Source organism: Lissotriton helveticus, chromosome 6, assembly GCF_964261635.1.
Source record: "Lissotriton helveticus chromosome 6, aLisHel1.1, whole genome shotgun sequence".
NCBI lineage: Eukaryota > Metazoa > Chordata > Amphibia > Caudata > Salamandridae > Lissotriton > Lissotriton helveticus.
Window position 1 is genome coordinate 904,352,947 of NC_136067.1, and position 20,362 is coordinate 904,373,308.

The 20,362-nt window shown below is 45.4% G+C and overlaps 1 protein-coding gene across 5 annotated transcripts in view; it reads left to right on the top strand.

Annotated features, from left to right (window-relative positions):
• Nucleotides 1-20,362, top strand: part of AK9 (adenylate kinase 9) — a 1,611,121-nt gene that overhangs the window by 417,864 nt on the left and 1,172,895 nt on the right. For all 5 annotated transcript variants that reach the window (XM_078648533.1, XM_078648534.1, XM_078648537.1 and 2 more), the window contains exon 18: nucleotides 19,922-20,085. In XM_078648533.1, the coding sequence (XP_078504659.1) occupies nucleotides 19,922-20,085 (164 nt within the window). The remainder of the gene's footprint in view (nucleotides 1-19,921; nucleotides 20,086-20,362) is intronic.

The window sequence follows — 20,362 nt, forward strand, 5'->3', positions numbered from 1 at the left end:
CGTTTTTTTATGTGCTGACGAAAGTCCATAAACATCAACGACCGCCGCCAGGACGCCCTATAATATCAGGGATTGGGTCTATCTTGGAACCTCTATCTACCTTCGTTGACTGGTTCCTACGACCGATGGTCAAAGAAATGCCAACATATCTACAGGATACAAAGGACGTCTTAAGGATACTACCAGGTATTGAATTTGACATCTCCACAGATCTTCTAGTATTTTTTGACGTGGAATTGTTATACACATCTATTCCACAAGACGAAACGTTGGAGGTAGTGGGGAATCTTCTACAGGAAAGAGATCTCAACTCAATCACGCCGGTGCATTTCATTATGACCTAGCACAACTGGCAATGAAAGAAAATTTTTCGTTTTGAGGACAGTATTTACTTAAAGGTGTTCCGGGACCAGCATGGGGAGCGTTTTCGCTCCCAGCTTAGTGAATCTCTACGTCCACCAATTTGAGCAAGAGTATGTAATGTCCCCTACCAACCCTTTTCTACAGTCAGTACGTACATGGAGGCGATACATCGATGATGTTCTTGTGGTCTGGAGAGGAACTGAGGAGGACCTTCTACTTTTCCATCAATGGCTTAATACAAGAAATAACCATCTTCGTTTCACTGTTGAATACGATAGGCATAAACTGCCTTTCCTTGATCTCTTGATTAGAACCACACCAACAGGTTTACAATCAGAACTCTACAAGAAACCCATGGCTCGCAACTCGTTATTTTGCTACGACAGTTGCCACCTGAGAGCTATGAGGAACAATTTACCGTTTTGGCAATTTTTGAGGATCCAAAGGAATTGTTCCAAAATAGACTCATTCAAGAAACATGCAGAAAACCTGAAGGATCAACTACTGGCTAGAAAGTACCCTAAGAAAATCATTCGGGACTCTATGAAACAAGCCTCCAATAACAATCAATTCTGGAACCTGCAGTAGTTAAAGAGAAATCTGAACAAATGACTTTTGTGAATACTTTCACTACTAAATCCAATCACGTACAAAAAATTGTTCATAAGCATTGGTCCATCCTCAACACCAGAGGAGATCGATTACCACCACCTCTGTTTGCCTTTAAACGGGGACCCAACATGAGAGACAAGCTGGTACATACTCGCCCTAAAAGCACAACATCTCGAGCAATAGGTACCCTCTGGGACCTTCCAGCCGTAGAAGGTCATCACCCTTGTGGCACATGTGCCGCATGTCCGCAGACTAGTAAATCATCAAGTATTGACATCGGCACAAACTACCCATGGCAACAAAGGAAGTTCACCAACTGTAATAGTCAAAATTTAATCTACCTCATTACATGCCCTTGTCAGTTAAGATACGTAGGAATGACTACGAGGAAGGTGAAGGTGCGCATTTCGGAACATAAGAGCACCATCAGATGCCGCAAACAAGCTACACGCCTTACCTCACATTTCCTAGAAAAGGGGCATGGTCCTACTGATTTCAGTTGGACAGTGCTTGAACAGCCATTCATTCCGGAACATGTGACAAACATAAGCAAGTATCTGTTCACTAAAGAACAGAAATGGGTGTACAAGCTTAACACGGATAAAAGTGGACTAAATGAAGATATTCCGTGGATGTCCCTATAGACTTGGCTTGTTACTAATCTCCTTACTATTGGGATACATTCACACACATTACCTGACTGTTACGTACATCAAAACTCAAACATTACTTTGATTAGGCCTAGTGATCATTGCTCTATTTTAATCTATTGCAGAACACAATAGAGTCTATTAATAAATACGTGGCTGACACCTGACAGATGATTAAGTACGCAACAACTCTTATCATTTTTGGTCCGATGCATTCTACTATTCTGGCTCCAGAGATCACCACTCTGGGAAATCTACTGCAGAATAGAACAATAAATATCAATAGGGATGGGGCCTACATCCAACAGATGATCAAGCACACTAAAACTCTTAGTATCCGAAACTGACGCATTTTAACACTTTGGCGTGAACACCACTACTAAGTAACACACTGGTCGCTTGTGGAACTATCCACAAGATTTGTGAGTCTTTTGAAAGAGATTTGGTTATTATAAATATGTGGCGCTAATAAATAAATATAAACAATTGAGGCGTTTTTATAGGATCCATGTGGAAACTACATCTCCCAGATGGCTTTGCGCTACGCACATGGTATGCACAGCGTCTTCGGAAGATGCGAGACAGATAAAGTATGCTTAGAAACGCCACCGGCTACCTTCGCAGTCAGCTCTGAGGGAAGCCGGCATTACTGACGGACAGGTTAGTCCATCCGAATGAGTGTAAGCGTACATGAGTTCTTGAGTTTCGCCGGTCACTAGATCTTAGCAATAAGGGTAAATGAAGCAGCATAGTCGGGACAGCGCTGGCGTGTGAGTAGAGAGAAGCCTGCCATTAGAGACAAATACGACAGGGATACTTGCGACCTTAAACGATGGGCATTTAATAACTGCCTTGTAAATCCCATGGCACACAGGGGTTTCACTACCTCGTCTCTGCTGGAAATCCGCTTTTGTTGCTGTATATTTGTTGTATAATTATTGAATGAGTGCAGAGGTATGAATCGGCATAAGCAACACAGCGTCGGGTCTCACAATAGCTGTGCTCGCATGATATATCAGAAAATCCTTGCGTATGTGCACAAGATGCTTTTTAAAGTACATGAACACATGTGTTATTGAAGTAAGTAGTCCCTGAGTATTAGTAAATATAGAGAGCCCTTTTCACGCCAGTCACTGTAAATACAAACATTTAAATGCTGATAACACAACATCATTATCAGCCTGGAGTTACAACAGAATAAGCACTCGCTTTTTAACAGGCTCAGGATGCGAGTCATTTGACCAACGTCTGATGGATGTTTTCTGAGCATTTGTTTCTTCCTCTTTTCTTCCCCTTTATTAGTGCGGTGCTCCTACTACCTTAGCTGTAGCCAGGTGAGGTGATGCCCGTCCTCCTACCTAAATAGGTAAGCAGGCTCTCGTGCCAATTATGGTAAATATCCCGCTATGAAAAAGCTTGAGACATTGCCTAGCAATTACGAGATGTATTTAATTATCCTAGATTTTTCTTTTTTCTTTTTTCTGTCCTGTCTGGATGTGATCTTCCCTCTGGTCCGCTATAAGCAGCTTCTAAGAGGAGGACTTTCCATGACCTAAACCAGGTGATATGGTTATTAGTTTTAATTTGAATTTCACCAATTGCAGTAACGAACGGTCCTGACGAAAGCTGTGGAGAATTCCACAAGAGCTGAAACATGTTGACCAACATCTAAATAAGCAGTTATTTGGTAAACCTGCTTTTTTTCTATTTTGCACTGTTCAAGTTCAAATAACTTTATTCGATTGTAAAAATTACAATCATAAAAGTACATATCATCAACAAACAATTAAAAACAGTCCGGATGATTCATTTTGACAAGTAAGAGGTCCAATACACAGTAAAAGGTAAAAAAGAGATAGCAGCGATAACAGCGGGCAACATGAGCATTAACATTATTAAAAATACATTAAAAACATAAATAAATTCATTATGAAAATTAAAAGTACCGAGAGCATTAGCAGCATAATTATCCATCCATACTTTTCCTAAAGGTAAAGGCTAATTTAAAAAAGTTACAGACAAATAAAGTGCAGTCACAATTCAGCAATTGAAGATAGTGAAGTGCGGGTTTGACTTGGATAAAATTCAATTTTTTAAGACATGGTTATTTTGCACTGTTTTTAATTTTGGAAGTCTGGGAGACATCTAATAAAATATTTTCTCCCCACTCTCCAATTTTATACATGCACTTTTTTTCTCTCACTCACGCACTGCACACTAGCTACCCTACCAAACGGTGTCCCCTTAGTTTTCCTACACCATATCTATTTTTCCTAAACGATAGGCATTGATCATTGAGCACCTCTATTGATTGCCAACATACTCTCCCTGGTGTAGGGAGAACTCAAATGATGACAAGGGCGATACAGAACGAGCACTGATGGGTACTTTGCACACCCTGGCGATACCATGTTGTGCTTTTAAATACACACAGGTATGATTCCTTTTCCTCCTTGTAAGTAGATCACATCCTACCAGGCCCTGAAAGGACGTTCTTATAGACCCATAGACATTTAGTGTGTTGTTACATGATACCTTATGTCCTCCATCAGCCAAATGGTTTAACAAAGCATTAGAATCAAGGGCACAATCATCTCGTGACTTTGATGCAACAAGCATCTCGTCAATATATTGGACCAAAACTGAATTTCTGGGCATCACTGCTGTTTCTAAACATTTCTTCAGAATATGATTAAAAAATGAAGGGCTTTCTGTTTACCATTGAGGAACTCCATTCCACACATAGATACGATTTTCAAATTTTAACGAATAGAGACACTGGCTATCTGGGTGTAACAGGATGGGGAAAAATGCATACCATGAATCAATTACTGTAAACCATCCTGCATTCCATGGTATTCAATACAGAATTACTTCTGGGTTTGGCACTACAGGACAGCAAGGCACCACTATTTTATTTATTTATCGCAGATCCTGCACTATCCGATATTTCCGGTTAGGTTTCTTAATGCCAATTATAGGTGAATTACACAGACTGCTCAATATTTCTTTTACAATAACCTTTTGAATAATTCATTCTTATTTCTGCTATGACACCTGCTTTGATTTCTGGTCTCATCTTATATTGTCTCGTGTTTGGGTAGACATCACCTTCTTTCACAGTCACTTTTACTGGATCTACATTTGCCATTAACCCTACTTCTTTTCAAGTAAAATCCCACACTTCCGGATTCACCCAAGAGGGGTAGGTTTAGGATGTCTGCTGTTCTCACAGTAGACCGGGTAGCACCAGTATCCAACAAAAGGCAATGTCTTTTCCTTCTACCTTTCCATCATGTATGGACTTGACTGATCTACCGGTTAGGATGCGACAAGTACGCACTCATCTTCCTCCCCCCTCAGGCACCGTCATTGTTCATCTTCAGTAGAACAATTTTTCTGCAAAACAAATTTGCGAAGTTACAGAATTTATCTTTCCACTTTCTCCTGGAAATTCGGCCTCCACACTGTACTTTGCTCTGTTCACAAAATTTGGGATAGGGGCAGGTGGTAACTGACTCGGCTGGTTAAAAACCAGTTGCGGTTGACTCAATATCACCTCATTCTGCCTCAGTGGATTTAAATTTTGATTTGGGCCATTGTTATTTTGAATATTTTTACACTCGTTTTTCCAATGCCCCAATTTTCCGCAACCATGACAAGGAAATGTCTTCTTTGCTTCCTCTCTGCTCATTTTCACTTTTGGATTTCTCCCACTATTTTCATTCTGCCCAGATCCTCTAGTTTGATCATTATTCTGATTATTTAATTTAAGCTCTTGCTGTTCTGCCAATTTTTTCTTGAGCCCCTATTACTTTTTCTTCTAACTTATTGCGTCTATTTTCAATCTCATCTCCACAGTATTTTGCATACTTTAAAACTTCATCTATTGGCTTTCCTTGCCAACACAACATATGGTTTTGAATCATCTGACAAATCTCAGGTCTCAGTCCAGATACAAACCGATACACAAAATGTCCCATACCCTTGTCACAACTATTCTCAAATCCACTATACTGCTTGAACACCTGTAGCAGACGTTCATAATAAGCATGTACAGTCTCATTTATTTCTTGTGTGGTTCTATTTATTTTTATCCAATTTGTCTCTTTTGGGGGAATTTTCCCTTTCAAGAAAGTGATCACCTGGTGATAATTCTTCATTACTTCGTATGAGGGTGCTCCTGTTTTCTCATCTTCAGGGTACTCATCACTAGGCCACTCAACTGTGACTTTACATTCTGTCCATAAACCCGCAGGTACTACTGTGTCAAACAGACCATCCAAATGCTTCAATAAAACTTTAGAAACTTTCACAAACCTTTCAACCTGTTTATACCATTCAACTGGCTTCTCTCGTAATTTTGGAAAATCATTTGTAAATGATAAAATATCTTGTTGGGTCCAAGGAACATGTACATATGCCCCAACTGGTAACTCTCCCATGGGGCTTAATCTTTCTGTCTTTTTAGGTTCTCCTAATAAATATTCAGATGCGGTCCTATTTGCCTGTGCTTCCTCCTTTTTCTTTGTCCACCTTGTTTTCCACCTGTCTAATTCTCCCAATTTCTGTAATATTGTTATTAATTCCTTAATATGTAATTTTCTTCCTGACACATTCATATTTTCCAAATCTTTATCAGTAAAGTCTGCTCTATAAGGTTTCTGCAATACCTTTGATCTCCCTATTTCAATTCCCATTTCGGAAGGAAGTTCTGTCAATTGTTCATAAAATATTTTTACATTTCTGGTTATGCGCATACATATGAACAACAGTTCTTCTTCACTGTATGTATTCAGCCTGTCTATTCCTACATTTCCAGCTATCATCTCTTCCAATTTGTTAAACTTTTAATTTATATATATATCCCAAATCCATGGATGTGGATTTGGTTTAGCTATTCCTTGTGCCCATCTTTCTAATTCTTCTGGCGACACTATTGTGGCACTTTTTGTTCCTGTGGAGGTTTCTAATAGTATTTCCTTTGAACAACTAGGTGTAACTCTTCTTGGGGTTTCATTTATCTATTCTCTTCAAGGCAAATCCATTAGTGCTATTACTGATTTACATTCACTAGCTTGATCTACAATTATTATGTTCTCTTTTATTTTCTAGGTTCTATTTTAGGAGTGGCCATTACTGGTGGTTTTGGACAATATCTTGTATCCCCATACAATGGGACAACAGGACCTATAGTCACTGGTATAGTCAAAGCTTCAGGGTGTGCACTCAATTGTGTTATTTTCTGTATTCATTCTTCTCTATTTTTATTTATTGCTTCTCTTTCTTTTTCCTGAAGTATCCTTTCATTTAATGAGTCATGCATAGTCTGAGGAACTAATGGTGTTTCTAAAGCAGGGGCACTTGGAGTAGTTCTACTGGGTCCCTTCTGATATGGTGGACAATCCTTTGTCAGGATATCTTCCATAAACTCATCTTCTAATTCTCCACAACCTGTCATTGTTAAATGCTTAGTTTTTCTTGAACACTTGCCTCCCAACTGTTCCTCTAACATTAATACAGGATACAATCCTTCTGTGACCATAGCTTGTCATCATTTGTTTATCTGATCCTCACGCGATTCATGCATATTTTTTGGATGAAATCCTCTAAAACCTCTAGTACATCTAGATCTGTCTCGATCAAATGCCTCCATTTCCCATTCTTCCAAAGCTTCATACTGTGTTAACCTAGGTCTGGGCTCTAATTCATTCATGTCCTAAAATTCTGAAGAATTCTCCCATTAAACATACCAATTTCTGGGAAAGCTAATATTCCGTCATCTTCTGTATACTCAATCCAATTTTCTAACCATGCTTGGGTATGATAACCTCTTTCCATCATCATAAATGAGGCAGGAGTCTTTGGCGGTGGGATAAGAATTCCTTCTCATGTCTTAATGGGTTTCTCTTTCTTGAAATATTTTTTTCTTTTCTGCGTAAGTGACATTTTTCTTTTCTCTCCATACATATTATGAGAAGGTCCTCTTCTATATTCTTGTCTTGAATATCTTCTGTCTGGGCGATTCTCTATTAATGTTGGATTGTATTACCACATACAAACTCTACTATCTATTACTATTACCGCTTCTAATTTGTCAACCAATTAGTCTTTCTGTTTACACTCAGGTTCTCTAATCCTATTGCAGTTTTTATTCTTTCATCCAATCACGCTAAAATTGACAACATTTGTTTAATCAATACTAGCGCAGCTCTATCGTGACGTTAGTATCACTCCTCACTTCTGACCCCTCCTTTACAAAGCCTCCAAAAATCACACACCCGCTGTTTCTACCAATCCCAGCGCGGCAGTCTGTGATGTCAGTGCGACAACTGACCCCTCCTTTACAATTCCCTATCTTGTCACACACCCGCTGTTTCAACCAATCCCAGCACGCTACTCTGTGACGTCATCGTAACTCCAGCAGCTGACCCTCTCTTCACAAGGTAATACAAAAATGTATTTTCCCTTAACCTTTACCAACATTTTCATTAATAACAACATAAAAACATTTGCTACTCCATCTGTTTCATAAAACTAATGGGTGATTTCTTTTGCTACAAGTAAAACCTTCCGCTTACTCTTTGTACACTGCGAGTAAAACCTTCCGTTTACTCTTCACCCAAGCTCAGAAGAACCTGCTACTCCTTTAGTGTTAACCTTTCTAGGTGAAATAAACCCTAAAGTTTTACCAGTGAACTCTTTGCCAACAATCACTCTCACTTTTTCACAGAACTCAATTACTAAAACAAACGAATAACCTCACTGCAGTGTGGCTTCCATTCACCACCTGCCACACATTTCCCGTGAATTTCCAGACAACATGAAACAATATACGATCGGGTTTGTTAAAACATAAATCGATAACCAATAATCACCAAACTAAACAATAAAAACCATACCTCTGCTACCAGCAAACTGATCCAGCGGGCTACCAACCTGCTGACATCTATCACTATTCTCATCTGGGCCCATAAACACACTCACTCTTATAGGCCGGTGAGCACCGCCAGGGATCAATTTATAGGGCTAAAATTGTAGGTTCATTTGGATGTCAATTCCTAAATCTATTACTGATGTGAAGCCCTTTCCATAACTAATGGATCTATTTTAGTTGATTAGGATTTGATGATCATGACATAGGTTCATTTACCTGATCATCTCATTGAATAACCACAGACTCAGGTAAGTTTTAAATGTTTATCAAATTAATCATAAGAGCAAAACAAATTACAGTGTTAACTCCATCTTTCAGAGGAAGTAAGATCGGTCTATTCAATTTGAAAAAAAGATTTCACAACAACTATTACCTCAGGAAAGAGAGGATAGAGAGAGAAAGCACATTGACACAATACACAGAATTATATTTACCTAGGATCGTGCAAAAAGCAGACCCCTCTGGTCAAGAGTAAATGGGCCCCCTAGAAAGTGCAGGTGACAGGTACTTCAGGACAGGATAGGACAGGACAGATGACCTCTTCTGGATTCGACGCCTGCGTCCTACCCCTCTCTGATACTTACATCCTCCTTGATTCTTTTTTTTAATCTAATTTGTTTTTATTGTTTTAAGATTACACTTGACAGCGCAAAGATCACATGTGGTAGCTCACAGTTATGCACTGGTATTCAACAACACGTTAGCGCATGGCCATGGTGTTGTAGAGGCGCATAAACATTGCTGTGAATGAAACAAAGGGTGCTCACCCAGGAGCTAACTATGCTACTTTTCACCTGTCCTGGTGCAGTCTATAAGGCCACTAGTGAGGGCCGATGTGTCAACTTCTCAACTGTCTGTATAGTCCAATGTTGACCCTGCATCTTGGGCATACAAACAGTTGGTATACATTTGAAACAAGAAACAATACCAGTAGCAGCAGAAACCATATGCACATTTTAACTCCCTCACACTTTCCCTGGTATCCCCACCCTCCGCCCCTCCCCGATCTCACTGGCACCCCCTCATCTAAAGCTGCGCTGCTGTGATTGCCTCCATGCCCTGGGAGAGCAGAGGCAAGGTGTTGCCAGATTATCCCGTAAGTAGAACAGCCTGTGTTGTGTATCTACCCGTGTGATCTCCTCCCGCACCCTCCGCATGGCTCGTGTGTTCCTCATTGTCCGACCGCTGTAGCGCATCAAGCATCTTCTCCCAATGGGCCGCTATAGGTTCCTTCGGCAACCCCAGCATTTCCTCGCTGCGAATGGCAGTCCGCTCTGCCCTAGCCCATGCCTGGAATGAGGGTCATGCGCTTTCCATCTCCTTGTAAGGAGGTGTTTTGCCACCACCAGCCCCATATCCAAGAACCGGGATGTCACCTTATCTTTGGGGAACCTTTTGAAATGATGCAGGCCAGTCAAAAGGTATGGTAAGGCCTGTGGAGCTCTGCAGCAGCCCACTGATTGCGTGCCAGTAAGTGCCCAACCCCAGCCAGTAAGTGCCCAAACCCGGACAGCTCCACAGCATGTGCAGGAACCCCGCCCCCAATTCACTGCACCGAGGACAGAGTGCGTCATTACGATGAAAGTACTTGATGATCAACTCAGGCGTGAGGTAAGCTCTGTGAACAATGAAGGGCTGGATTTGGCGGAATCGCATGTTTCTGGGGATGCGCACGGGCCTTTAAGGATCCTTTCCCATTCCATGTCTCCTAGTGGTCACCCCAGGTCCAGTTCCCATTTGCACCTAAGTGGGCCCAAGCTAACAGCTGTGTGTTCCCTCAGCGCTGCCGCAAACCAGCGGACCAGGTGCCTACCTCTCTCCATTATGTGCAGATACTGCATAGTTAAATGCTGGCTAGGCTCCGCAGTCACATCTCCCCACCGGGCGGTCAATTTCGCTATTAGGGAGCGGTGTACTAAAACCCCCCCTGGTGGAAGCCCCTCCTCTGTTACTAAAGACTCAAATGTCGAGAGCTCCCCATCCTGATATAAGTCTCCAAGCGTATGAATGTCAGCCTCCCACCATTCTGTGAGCATAGGAGCTGTGAGAACCCCTTCGCCACCAGGCGAGCCCTCCAGGGGTATAGCCGGGGCATAAGGGATAATGTTGTGGGTGAAATATAGATCCCTTCGGAAGCACTTGTATGCCACTGCTAGTAGGAGCGGCATTGGACGTGCAATCGCAGCAGTGGGGTGGAAGAGTCTGGTTATGCGCTCTAATGAGTATGGCGGCAGTGCTGCGGCCATATCGTCTCTACCTCTATCCGCCAGCCAACGAGCAACCCACTGCAGCTGAGCGGCTAGGCAGTAGTGCTCAAAACAAGGAGCAGCCAGGCCTCCCCAATCAGTTGGCAGATATAGCTTCGCCAGCGCCAGCCTGTGTTTAGAGTTGCCCCAGATAAAGGTCCGCAGCATCTTATTAATAATGTTAAAAAAGGGGGCCGGATTAAATACTGGCAAGTTGACAAAGTAGTACAGAAGGTGGGGAAGCATGACCATTTTGGCAAGCGCCACTCTACCCGTGGTTGTCAGTGGGAGCATGTCCCAGAAGCGTACCTGCGACCTGAGCTCCGCGACCTCCCTCCCCAGATTCTCATCAAATAAGTCAGTCGGGTGGCAGTAGACCTGTATCCCCGGGTAGCGGAAGGTATCATCTTTCCACTGGACCCGTGTACCCTCGGGGCAGTATCCCGGATCCGCATTTCCTGCACTGAAAGCGTAAAGGCAGATTTACCCGCATTTACTCGGAGCCCTAAGGTATTGGCAAAGGCGTGTAGCAGATTGGCCAGTTGCTCAGGGATGTGCTCCAGGTCCCTCACAAACACCAGCAAGTCGTCAGCGTAGAGTGACACCTGATGGACTGCGTCTCCCATTGGTATACCGTCACTGAGAGTCGCCCGTATAGCTACGGCTAAGGGCTCAATTGCCAGTGCGAACAGCAACGGGGAAAGGGGGCACCCCTGTCGGGTGCCCCGGCCCACCACCACCGCTTTGGAAATGTAGGGGCCCAGCCGCACCCGGACCGTGGGATTTTTGTATAGCAGGTCGACCATGGGGAGGAACGCCATGTCCAGCCCATAGTGCAGCAACAACCCTACAGGCATCCCCACTCCAGGCAATCAAACGCCTTCTCCAGGTCTAGGATGAGGCACCACGCCCTGGGCCACTCCCGTGCGGCCTCAGCTGCCACCCTGAAATACTTCCTGAGGTTCAATGAAGTGGACCTCGCGGGGACAAACCCATTCTGATCAGCATGGACTAAGTGGGGGACCACCGGCACCACCCACTCCGTCAGCACCTTTGCGAAGATCCTATAATTCACGTTGAGCATTGCCGGGGGTCTATATGAGCCTAGTGCCGTGGGGTCCCTATAGGGTTGGGCAGGGAGACCATGAACGCCTCCAACATGCAAGGGGGCAATGATTCTTCTTCCACCTCTGCATTGTACAACCTATGTAATAATGGTGCCAGAGATTCACGGTAAGCCTTATAATACTCGGCGGGCAAGCCATCTGGCCACGGAGTGTTCCCAGAGGCCATTGGCTGGATCGCCTCCCCAATTTCCACTACAGCAAGAGGTGCGTTAAGTGACTCCCTCTTCTCCTCAGAGGCCATGGGCAGATGCATAGAGTCCAGGAACTTCTCTAGGAGGTAACCGGGGCCAATTCCCTTGGCCCTATATAGCTGTTTGTAGTGGTCTGTTAGGGCACGATGGATTTAGCATTGCGTATACACCAGTGTTCCGCCCTCTATGTGGAGCGCTCCTATCGGGGCACAGCGCCCCTCCTGTCTGATCAACCAAGCCAGGAGGTGGCCCACTCTATCTGCTTTGGCATGCATTCTGGCCGTGTGTGAAGCATAGTTGTGGCATCTCAACCTCTCCAAAAGCTCCGCATGTTGGGTGGGAAGGTCTCCTAGCTTGTGTGACTGCCTGCCCGCTCCCTCCCCTGCCCGCTCATAGCGCAATAATTCAGCTTCCAGGCACGCAAGGGAGACTGAGAGCATCATGCGTATGTTCCACGTGGCTCCCAAGCAATGCCCTCGGACTGCCGCTTTGTGGGCATCCCACTCTACCATTGCACTGCTCGCCGTCCCTTCATTGATGCCAAAAAATGCAAGAACAGCCGTTCCCAGGGATGAGCAAAACTCCAAGTCCTCTAGCGCACTAGGCTGGAGGCGCCACATGGGCACAGGCGGATGGCCCGCCTCCCAACCAATCTGCAACCACAGGGGATTATGATCGGAGTGCGTCCTCCCCAGGTATTCTGATTGCACAAGTAGCTGGAGCAAAGTCTGGGAACCCACTATCCTGTCCAGCTGGACATGCAAGTCGTGAACCGCGGAATAGTAGGAATACATTCTATCAGCTGGTGTAATATGCGCCACAGGTCCTGCAGTGCCCAATGTGAGAGCCAGTCCTTAAGCGATTGCGCGTTGGACGCCACCGCTGCGGCGCACAGGGGAGGAAAAGACCTGTCTAGCTGAACATCTAGTACCATATTAAAATCCCCCCGAGTAACCAAGGGAGCCCGACATAGGGGTGGAGGGCCTGGGTCAGCTGAGCCAGAAAGGTAGGCTGGTTGACGTTAGGGGCATACAAGGATCCCAGCAGAATTACCTGACCATTCAATTTCCCCCGCACCAGTGTGTACCTGCCCTCACTATCCACCTTCACTTCTTCACAGATAAAGGGTGTGCCCGCCCTCACCCAGATCAGTGTCCCCCACACCGAGAAGTCAGTACCATAGATTTCCCCCCTCCAATGCCTGCAAAGCTTGTCAAGCTCCGTCTGGGTAATGTGAGTTTCCTGTAGTAGGGCAACCCCAACAGAATGCTGCTGCAGGTAGGAGAAAATGAAATGTTTCGACGGCGTGTGCATACCATGTATGTTCCAGGTCACTATGTCAGTGCGTGCCATCATGTATCAGGGTGAGTCATCGCATCACAAGGCCAAGGGACCGCACCAGAGGAAGGGGCTTGGGTCTTGGCATGAGGGAAACATGTTGATGTGCTGCCTTTCAAACAAGATAATGGGGCGGATCCCCGAGGAGGCATTCGGCCAAACCTCAAAAACAATAAAGAACACTGGTGGTGAGCTATTCCAGTGTAGTGCCTGGTTGAGGTGTGTGTGGTGTCCGTGACGTGCCTGCACTGTACCCCCTTTCTCATGCCTCCTGTATGTACGGGAGATGTGCAATGAGTCATGGTCTAGCTTAACGCGGAGGCCCAGCACAAGCCACAGTGGTATGGAGCCTGCGGAGGTAATACCTGCGCCGCGCGTCCAGCCTCCGCACAACGAGCCATCCCCCGGCTATGTGCATGCGTCGTGCTGACTTGCAAGGACAACCCCAGTTACCTGCATGATATAACAACATGACTGCGGGCCCAGGAAAGACAAAAAAGTTCTCAGCGCATACACATTAGGCAGTCATGCATAGATGTAACCTAACATCATAATATCACATAGGCTGGTCAGCAGTCTGGGGCATCACCACAGGCAAGTTCATGCCTTCGGAGATCACGGTGGACGGGGATGACGAGCCACTAGCTCCCGGGTCACTGCATATGTAGGTCTCCATCCGGCCGCTGCTGAGCCCTGCTCCGAGAGTTGCCATCGCCTCGAGGACATCCTGGCGTTCCATCCTGATATTCTTTGGGCTGGGTGCTACTGGGCACAGCCTTGCAGCGCGCGCGGTGTGTCCCCCGCCTTCTATGCTGTCTTGACCTCCTCTCCGGCCGGCCACCATTCTCTGATCCTGGAGGCCTTGTTCCCGACCATTGCCCCAACTCCTCCAGCCAGTCCCACACCTCCAGCGGAGAGTCTAAGAAACAAGCTCCCTCTTTTGTGAACACTCGTAGGCGGGACTGGAACAGTAGGGAGTAGGGCAACTCCAGCTCCCTGAGCTGACGCTTCACTGCCATATAGATGCTCCTCCTTCTCTGCACCGCTGCAGTATAATCTGGGAAAAACATTACCCGACTGTTTCGCACAGTCAGGTCACCTGATTTCCTGGTTTCAGGCAACACCGCATCCCTGTCCTTATAATTGAGAAGCTTGAAGAGGAACGGGCGGGGTCTGGCTCCCGGCTTGGGTTTTTGAGCGAGCACTCTGTGCGCCCTTTCCACAACAAACTGCTGTGACAGCGCCCCTTGCGGTAGAAGATCACGTAGCCAGCGCTCTATGTAATGCTCCGGATTTCTGCACTCCTCGCCCTCAGGAAGGCCCACCATGAACGTTGTTGCGCTGGGAGCGCCCTTCCGCATCTTTTATTCAGTCTTCAAGTGCATGGACCTGGTCAATCATGTCCTGTAGCGCTATAGTGTGGTTTTGAACAACAGGCTGTAGCTCCTGGAACGTTTGGCTATGCGTTGCAACCCTTTCAGTTAGCTTACGGTGATCCACGTGGAGGAGGGTAAAATCCAACGTGACCTTGTCGATCCGTGTCTCTAGGGACTCCTTGGTTTGCTCCAAAGGGGTGCCGATCCTCTCCACCGCTGCGAGCACAGTGTCCATTTTGGCAGCGATGGCCGCCGCCTGCGGTTCCATACCTCCACTCTGGCGCCCCAGTGAAGGATCAAGGCTTTCCCCCTTTGATTTTCCGTGCTGCGACTTGTCCCTAACTGTTGCGCCGTTGGCATCTGCAGGTGGTCCTCAGTGTAGGCGGACACGGTTAGATGCAGGCCACCAAAGCCCAGGCCTCTTCCTGCTGCCAGGTCAGTCAGTCGCGCCTGTCCGTAGCCAGAGCTTTCAGCAGGGGGGGCACCCCTCCACGATCGTCAACCCAAGGAGCGCAGTCCGATCCGACGTAGACTGATTCCTGTCCCCGTTGTCAGGGAGGCCACCCTCTCCACACCTGCTACCGGCACCGGGTGTTGTTCTCGTGTAGTCCGTTTTTTCCTTTGCAGCACGGGGATGCCCAGGCACCTCCTCGCTCACCCAGGGAGCAGCACCACTGCCCGCACCCCTCCAGTAGGCCCTGCGCTGCTCCTCCAGGCGCTCCTGGCGGGCATCCACTCATAGGGCACAGGGGCCTTGGGCACAGCCTCCCTGTGGTACCTCCTATCGACTGAGGCCTTCCCTATGGTGTACAGGACTTTCGCGCCCGGTGTGCACCACACTTGTCTCGCTCAAAATGGGGCTGCTCCCAAAATGGTGCTCGCACCCCAAGTCTCCAGTTCGCGGTGTCTTAGGCTCTGGCATTTGCCATTCCTGGCCACATTCGCTGCAGTTTTCCACTCTACTTGGCACTCCAGCCACAGCCAATCTCAATGTCACTTGTGCTAGGTAGCCGCTCCTGGGGTGTCCCCACCGGCGCCAGGAGGCTCCCCACTTACTTGTTGGCTGGGGTGTTGCGACTGCCCGCTCTGCCGCTGTTGTCCCGCTTCCTGCGTGCACCGGACTGCTCTCCACAAGGCTGCCAGTGGACGCTCACTGCCCCAGACAGCAATCGTATTTCTCACCACATCGCAGGGCGGGCACTGTACTTCTGTCTCTTGACTATGGTGTAGTAAGGTCCCGCTGTTTGCCTCGGACCCTCAGTTCAGTGCAGTCCTCAGGTGCTTTGATGCAGGTCAGGGCCGACGCATGGCCCAAGCCCAACTCGCCTCTAGCAGGCTCGCTCCACAGTGTCAAGCCGCAGTAGTAGTTAGTATCGTCCGAGGCCCAGGGCACACCTTCCCTTCCCGGGCCTCGCTGCACCTCTTGTCCGCAGTTGCCCTCTGGCGCTCGGTCAACAGCGGCATCTCAGGTCTCAGACGCCTGCCTCTCGTGGGGACATCCGCCGCAGGTGCCCCAGGGCGCGGATCAGGCCGTTGTTACTAGCGTCCCGCCACAGCCACAGGCCCGCCTCCACATCCCATCATGGGGCCCACTAGCAGCAGCGGACAGCGGGGTTCTCCTCCGACGCAGTCACATCAAGTCTCCGTGCTACACCGGACAGTGTAGGGGCGGGTCAGCAACTCATCCTCGGCGGCCTCAGCACTCCATCTGAGGCCCGGCAGTGGCCGTTACCTCCCGTGGCAGTTCTGCGCTTTTGCCCCCTGCGACGTTCTGCTCCTCCGGGCTGCAGATCTCCACTGAACGCTGCATGCACGGGGAACTGCTAGGTTGCATCGGCTCCCCACTGCGGCCCCCGGCCGGTCCCACTCAGTACGGACTCCGAGCACACCTCAGCAGGAAAATATCAGGATAAACAGGGGTAAACAGACAGAGCACTAACAGCTCCTGTCCGCCATGATGGCTGGCTGGCCACACCCCCAACATACTTCTTGATTCTTCCGCGATCTTCCTCTAATTCTATTACCTTCTCGATTCATCCGCAATCTTCTAATTCTATTTTGCTTTGAAATTCTAAGTTTTCTTTTTCAGGTATTCGATCAGCATTCGGACAGTATCTCAGTATCTCAGTGTTCTGCCTGCGACTATTTTAATTAATCTAACTATCCCAATTATACTTTATTAATGATATTTACCACCCCTAAATGTTTCAACCTTAAGAAAACTCCGATTTCTGATTGGACGAGCTGAGGGGATGATCATCACACCATGCTAAGTTTAATACTTTTCTTAAGTTCAATTGTTTAGGTTCCCCCCCATTCATTTTCTCTCCCAATCTTTATTTCCCACCCATATTTGTAAACTTTATCGACAACAATGTATACAATTTCACAGTTGTCCATTGAATCTTCAGAATGTTCAGCTGGTTCCCAGGACATGTGTGGAGAATGTCCTTGGACGAGTCCCAAGACTTGAGCTCACTGCTTCGGAGTTGTCCCTCTGTCACATGCGGGCAAACCCACGTGGGTGTCAGACTTGAACATCTTTCGGAGGCCCAAATATGAACTAATAGAGAGGTCAAAAGTCAAAGTATTAAATTCAGAATAAAATTATTTCACTGTATACCACCTATCTGTACTCTAATCCCATTTACTTATAAAGACTATTTATGCATTAGCACTTAGTATATAACACAGTTTAGTTTCAGCAAAGCAGATGCTTAGCAAGTGAGTTCCCAAGCGTCCATACTAGATGCTATTGCGCAGAAACAGAATTTTCCCTTCAAGCTTTATGACGTCATTCAGCTGATGCATGCGCAGTACATTTTCCCGAGTTAGCAGCCATCTTTAATCACACTTGGGTTACTTGTTAGTAAAACAGATAGGCAACTTCTTCTATCTAGAAATATATGGAATGTTGTGCATAATTAGTATTACACACATTATTAATACTTTGTTACGGGATTATGTGAGAGGATTGCGTCTGAGCAAGTCTCTTTTACACGATTCCTTGCTCCATCACTTGTTGCATCTCGGAACCAATGCATTGCTTCTGCTGTGCTACGCATCTTCGACAGGCATCCACACAAACGCTTCACAACCACAATTTGAGGCACTTTCATTCAGCTGGCCTAACTGGGTCACTGTAGCCGGCCCACGATTCATCGGGATCAGCCTGAACTTATGCCATTGTCCAAGTCCAGCACATCCAGATATCCCCAGTTAGCGCGTCCTGTTTCTTAGCACTTTTTTTTTGTTTATTCTGTCACAAATTTATAACTCAAGTTCTATGTATTGGAATTTTGACATTTTGGTCTTGTTTTATTTATTAAATTAAGTTCGATTTTTCTAACCTGGTGTGAAATATTTTTATTGTGGTGTTTTCACTGTTTTACTGTTTGAAGTGTTGTACAAATACTTTACACATTGCCTCTAAAGTTAAGATGGCCTGTTCTGTGTCAAGCTACCAGAGGAAGAGCACTGGTTGATTTAGGGTTTGCCTGCTTCTTACCCTAACTAGGATTGTAGTTATTGTTTGACCAGGGCTCATACCCCAGTCAACCAACAACTCCTTTTCTGACAATGTGTGTTTAAGAACACCATGTAAGTTAATGGAAATACACCAACGTGACTAATAAAACATACTCAGGCATACTCAGGAGTTATGCAAGGGGCACAATCAAGATCATGGAACACCATATCACCATGAGTATAGCTGTCAAATAAACAGGGAAGGTAGCTGAATAAAACCAGAAAACATGTATAGGCAATGGCTCCAACTTCAGTCAGTACTCTAAACAATGGGTCCCTCAGGGTAAGCTCAAAGCCTATACTTCAATGAAAAACAATTTGGTTGATGATTTTGAAAACCAGCTGTTTAATAGTTGCACATATACTTATATATTCATATATACAAATAGATATCTACATACACTAAATCTATACATGCATCAACAATATAAAAAGTATTAGTAAAAGTAGGTGCAGTGATCGTGACTGGTGAATAATAGTGCACAATGGTATGTAAAAACAAAAAATGTTGACCTAAAAACTAAAACCTTTGTCTGGACTACAGCACATGTATACCTCAGAATATGTGATCACTGAATGGTCATCGAAGTAAGTTGGTGGATTGTAGGTGCCAAGAGATTAGTCCTTGTGCCCTTGGCTTATGATGAATGGTAGCTATCGGTATGGTCCGGATTAAAGACTCCACAACAGTTTTATAGGGATTGAAATGTTGATATAAACATGTTAGAAAACAAATCTACTAAACTTTAGAAATCCAGTAATCTTACTGATCATTAGGTGTAGGTTCAACTTTTGATATGTAGTGCCTGAGTCACAAACATTATTACAGATGTCCTCAAGCTCCTGTGCACAGTTGTAGGTTCATACGTTTTGAAAATTCCTAAACATTCTTGAATAGTATGATTGGAAACTACACCAGGTATGACTTTCCAGGTATACTAGGGTAATTATCATGTGATATTTTCTATTTACTCACATCAGAGCTGCACGCACAGCATAACTTTGAATTGCGGAAGTGCAATTTGTTTTACTTTTCATTTTATTCCTCCACAGGGATTTTTCTCCATGGAGGAACCACCTTCCCAAAGCCCTCTTCCCTCCCCCACCAAGCAGTGGATGCTCTGTTGTCCTTGGTTGGATAATTTTCCAGAAAGGGAAAAGTCAGTCATGCAGTGATTAGCCCTATCCCCATCCCTTGTGTTAGTTTCACTACTGTGTAATTGTATGCAATCATGGTGTACAATTTCGCAATTGTAAAACATTTTCTCCTGCCATGTATCCTTTTGTGGATATCTGACAAGCATAAATGGGGCCATTTAAGTCTTTAAACATAGGTTTACAGACGTAAATTGTTTTGTAAAATAGTCCCTTAGTGTACAATATCTATATCACCAAGTTGCCTCAAGGTAGACATAGCGTTTTGCAAAATACATACATTCAATACATAAATCCCCACGTTTAGAATGTCTATTTGTAAATTGACTTTGCGTGGTGATCATATAGGCAAAAGAAAGAAATGAGGATCATGAATTGCGCCTATATTTTCATACCAGGAACAGAGGAACCAACTGTGACACAGTCAACAGAAATGGAGGTAACAGCTGATCATCCAGAGGTCCAGGCAATGGTGGAGGAAGCAATTAAACTCACAATGCAGATTCCAGTTAGCTTATCTCCAGAAGAATGTGCTGAAGTGCTTGAAAAAGCCATCAAGGAGGTAAAGACTCATTCTTTTATACTGCCATTTTTAAATATGAAGACAATTTTCAAACCACATGTGTTCCTTACTGTTGCTTGGTCTAAGTGGCTTACGTTTACAGTCTTACTGATCCTTAGAAGCGGGTTCAACCTTTGACTTTTAGTGCCTGCGTCATGAACATTACTTTCTACAGATGTACAGATGCTCCTGTTCACAGGTGTAGATTTATGGCTTTTAAGAATTTCAAGAAGAATTGTTGACAACTGCTCCAGTCATGGGTTAAAATGGTTTTCCA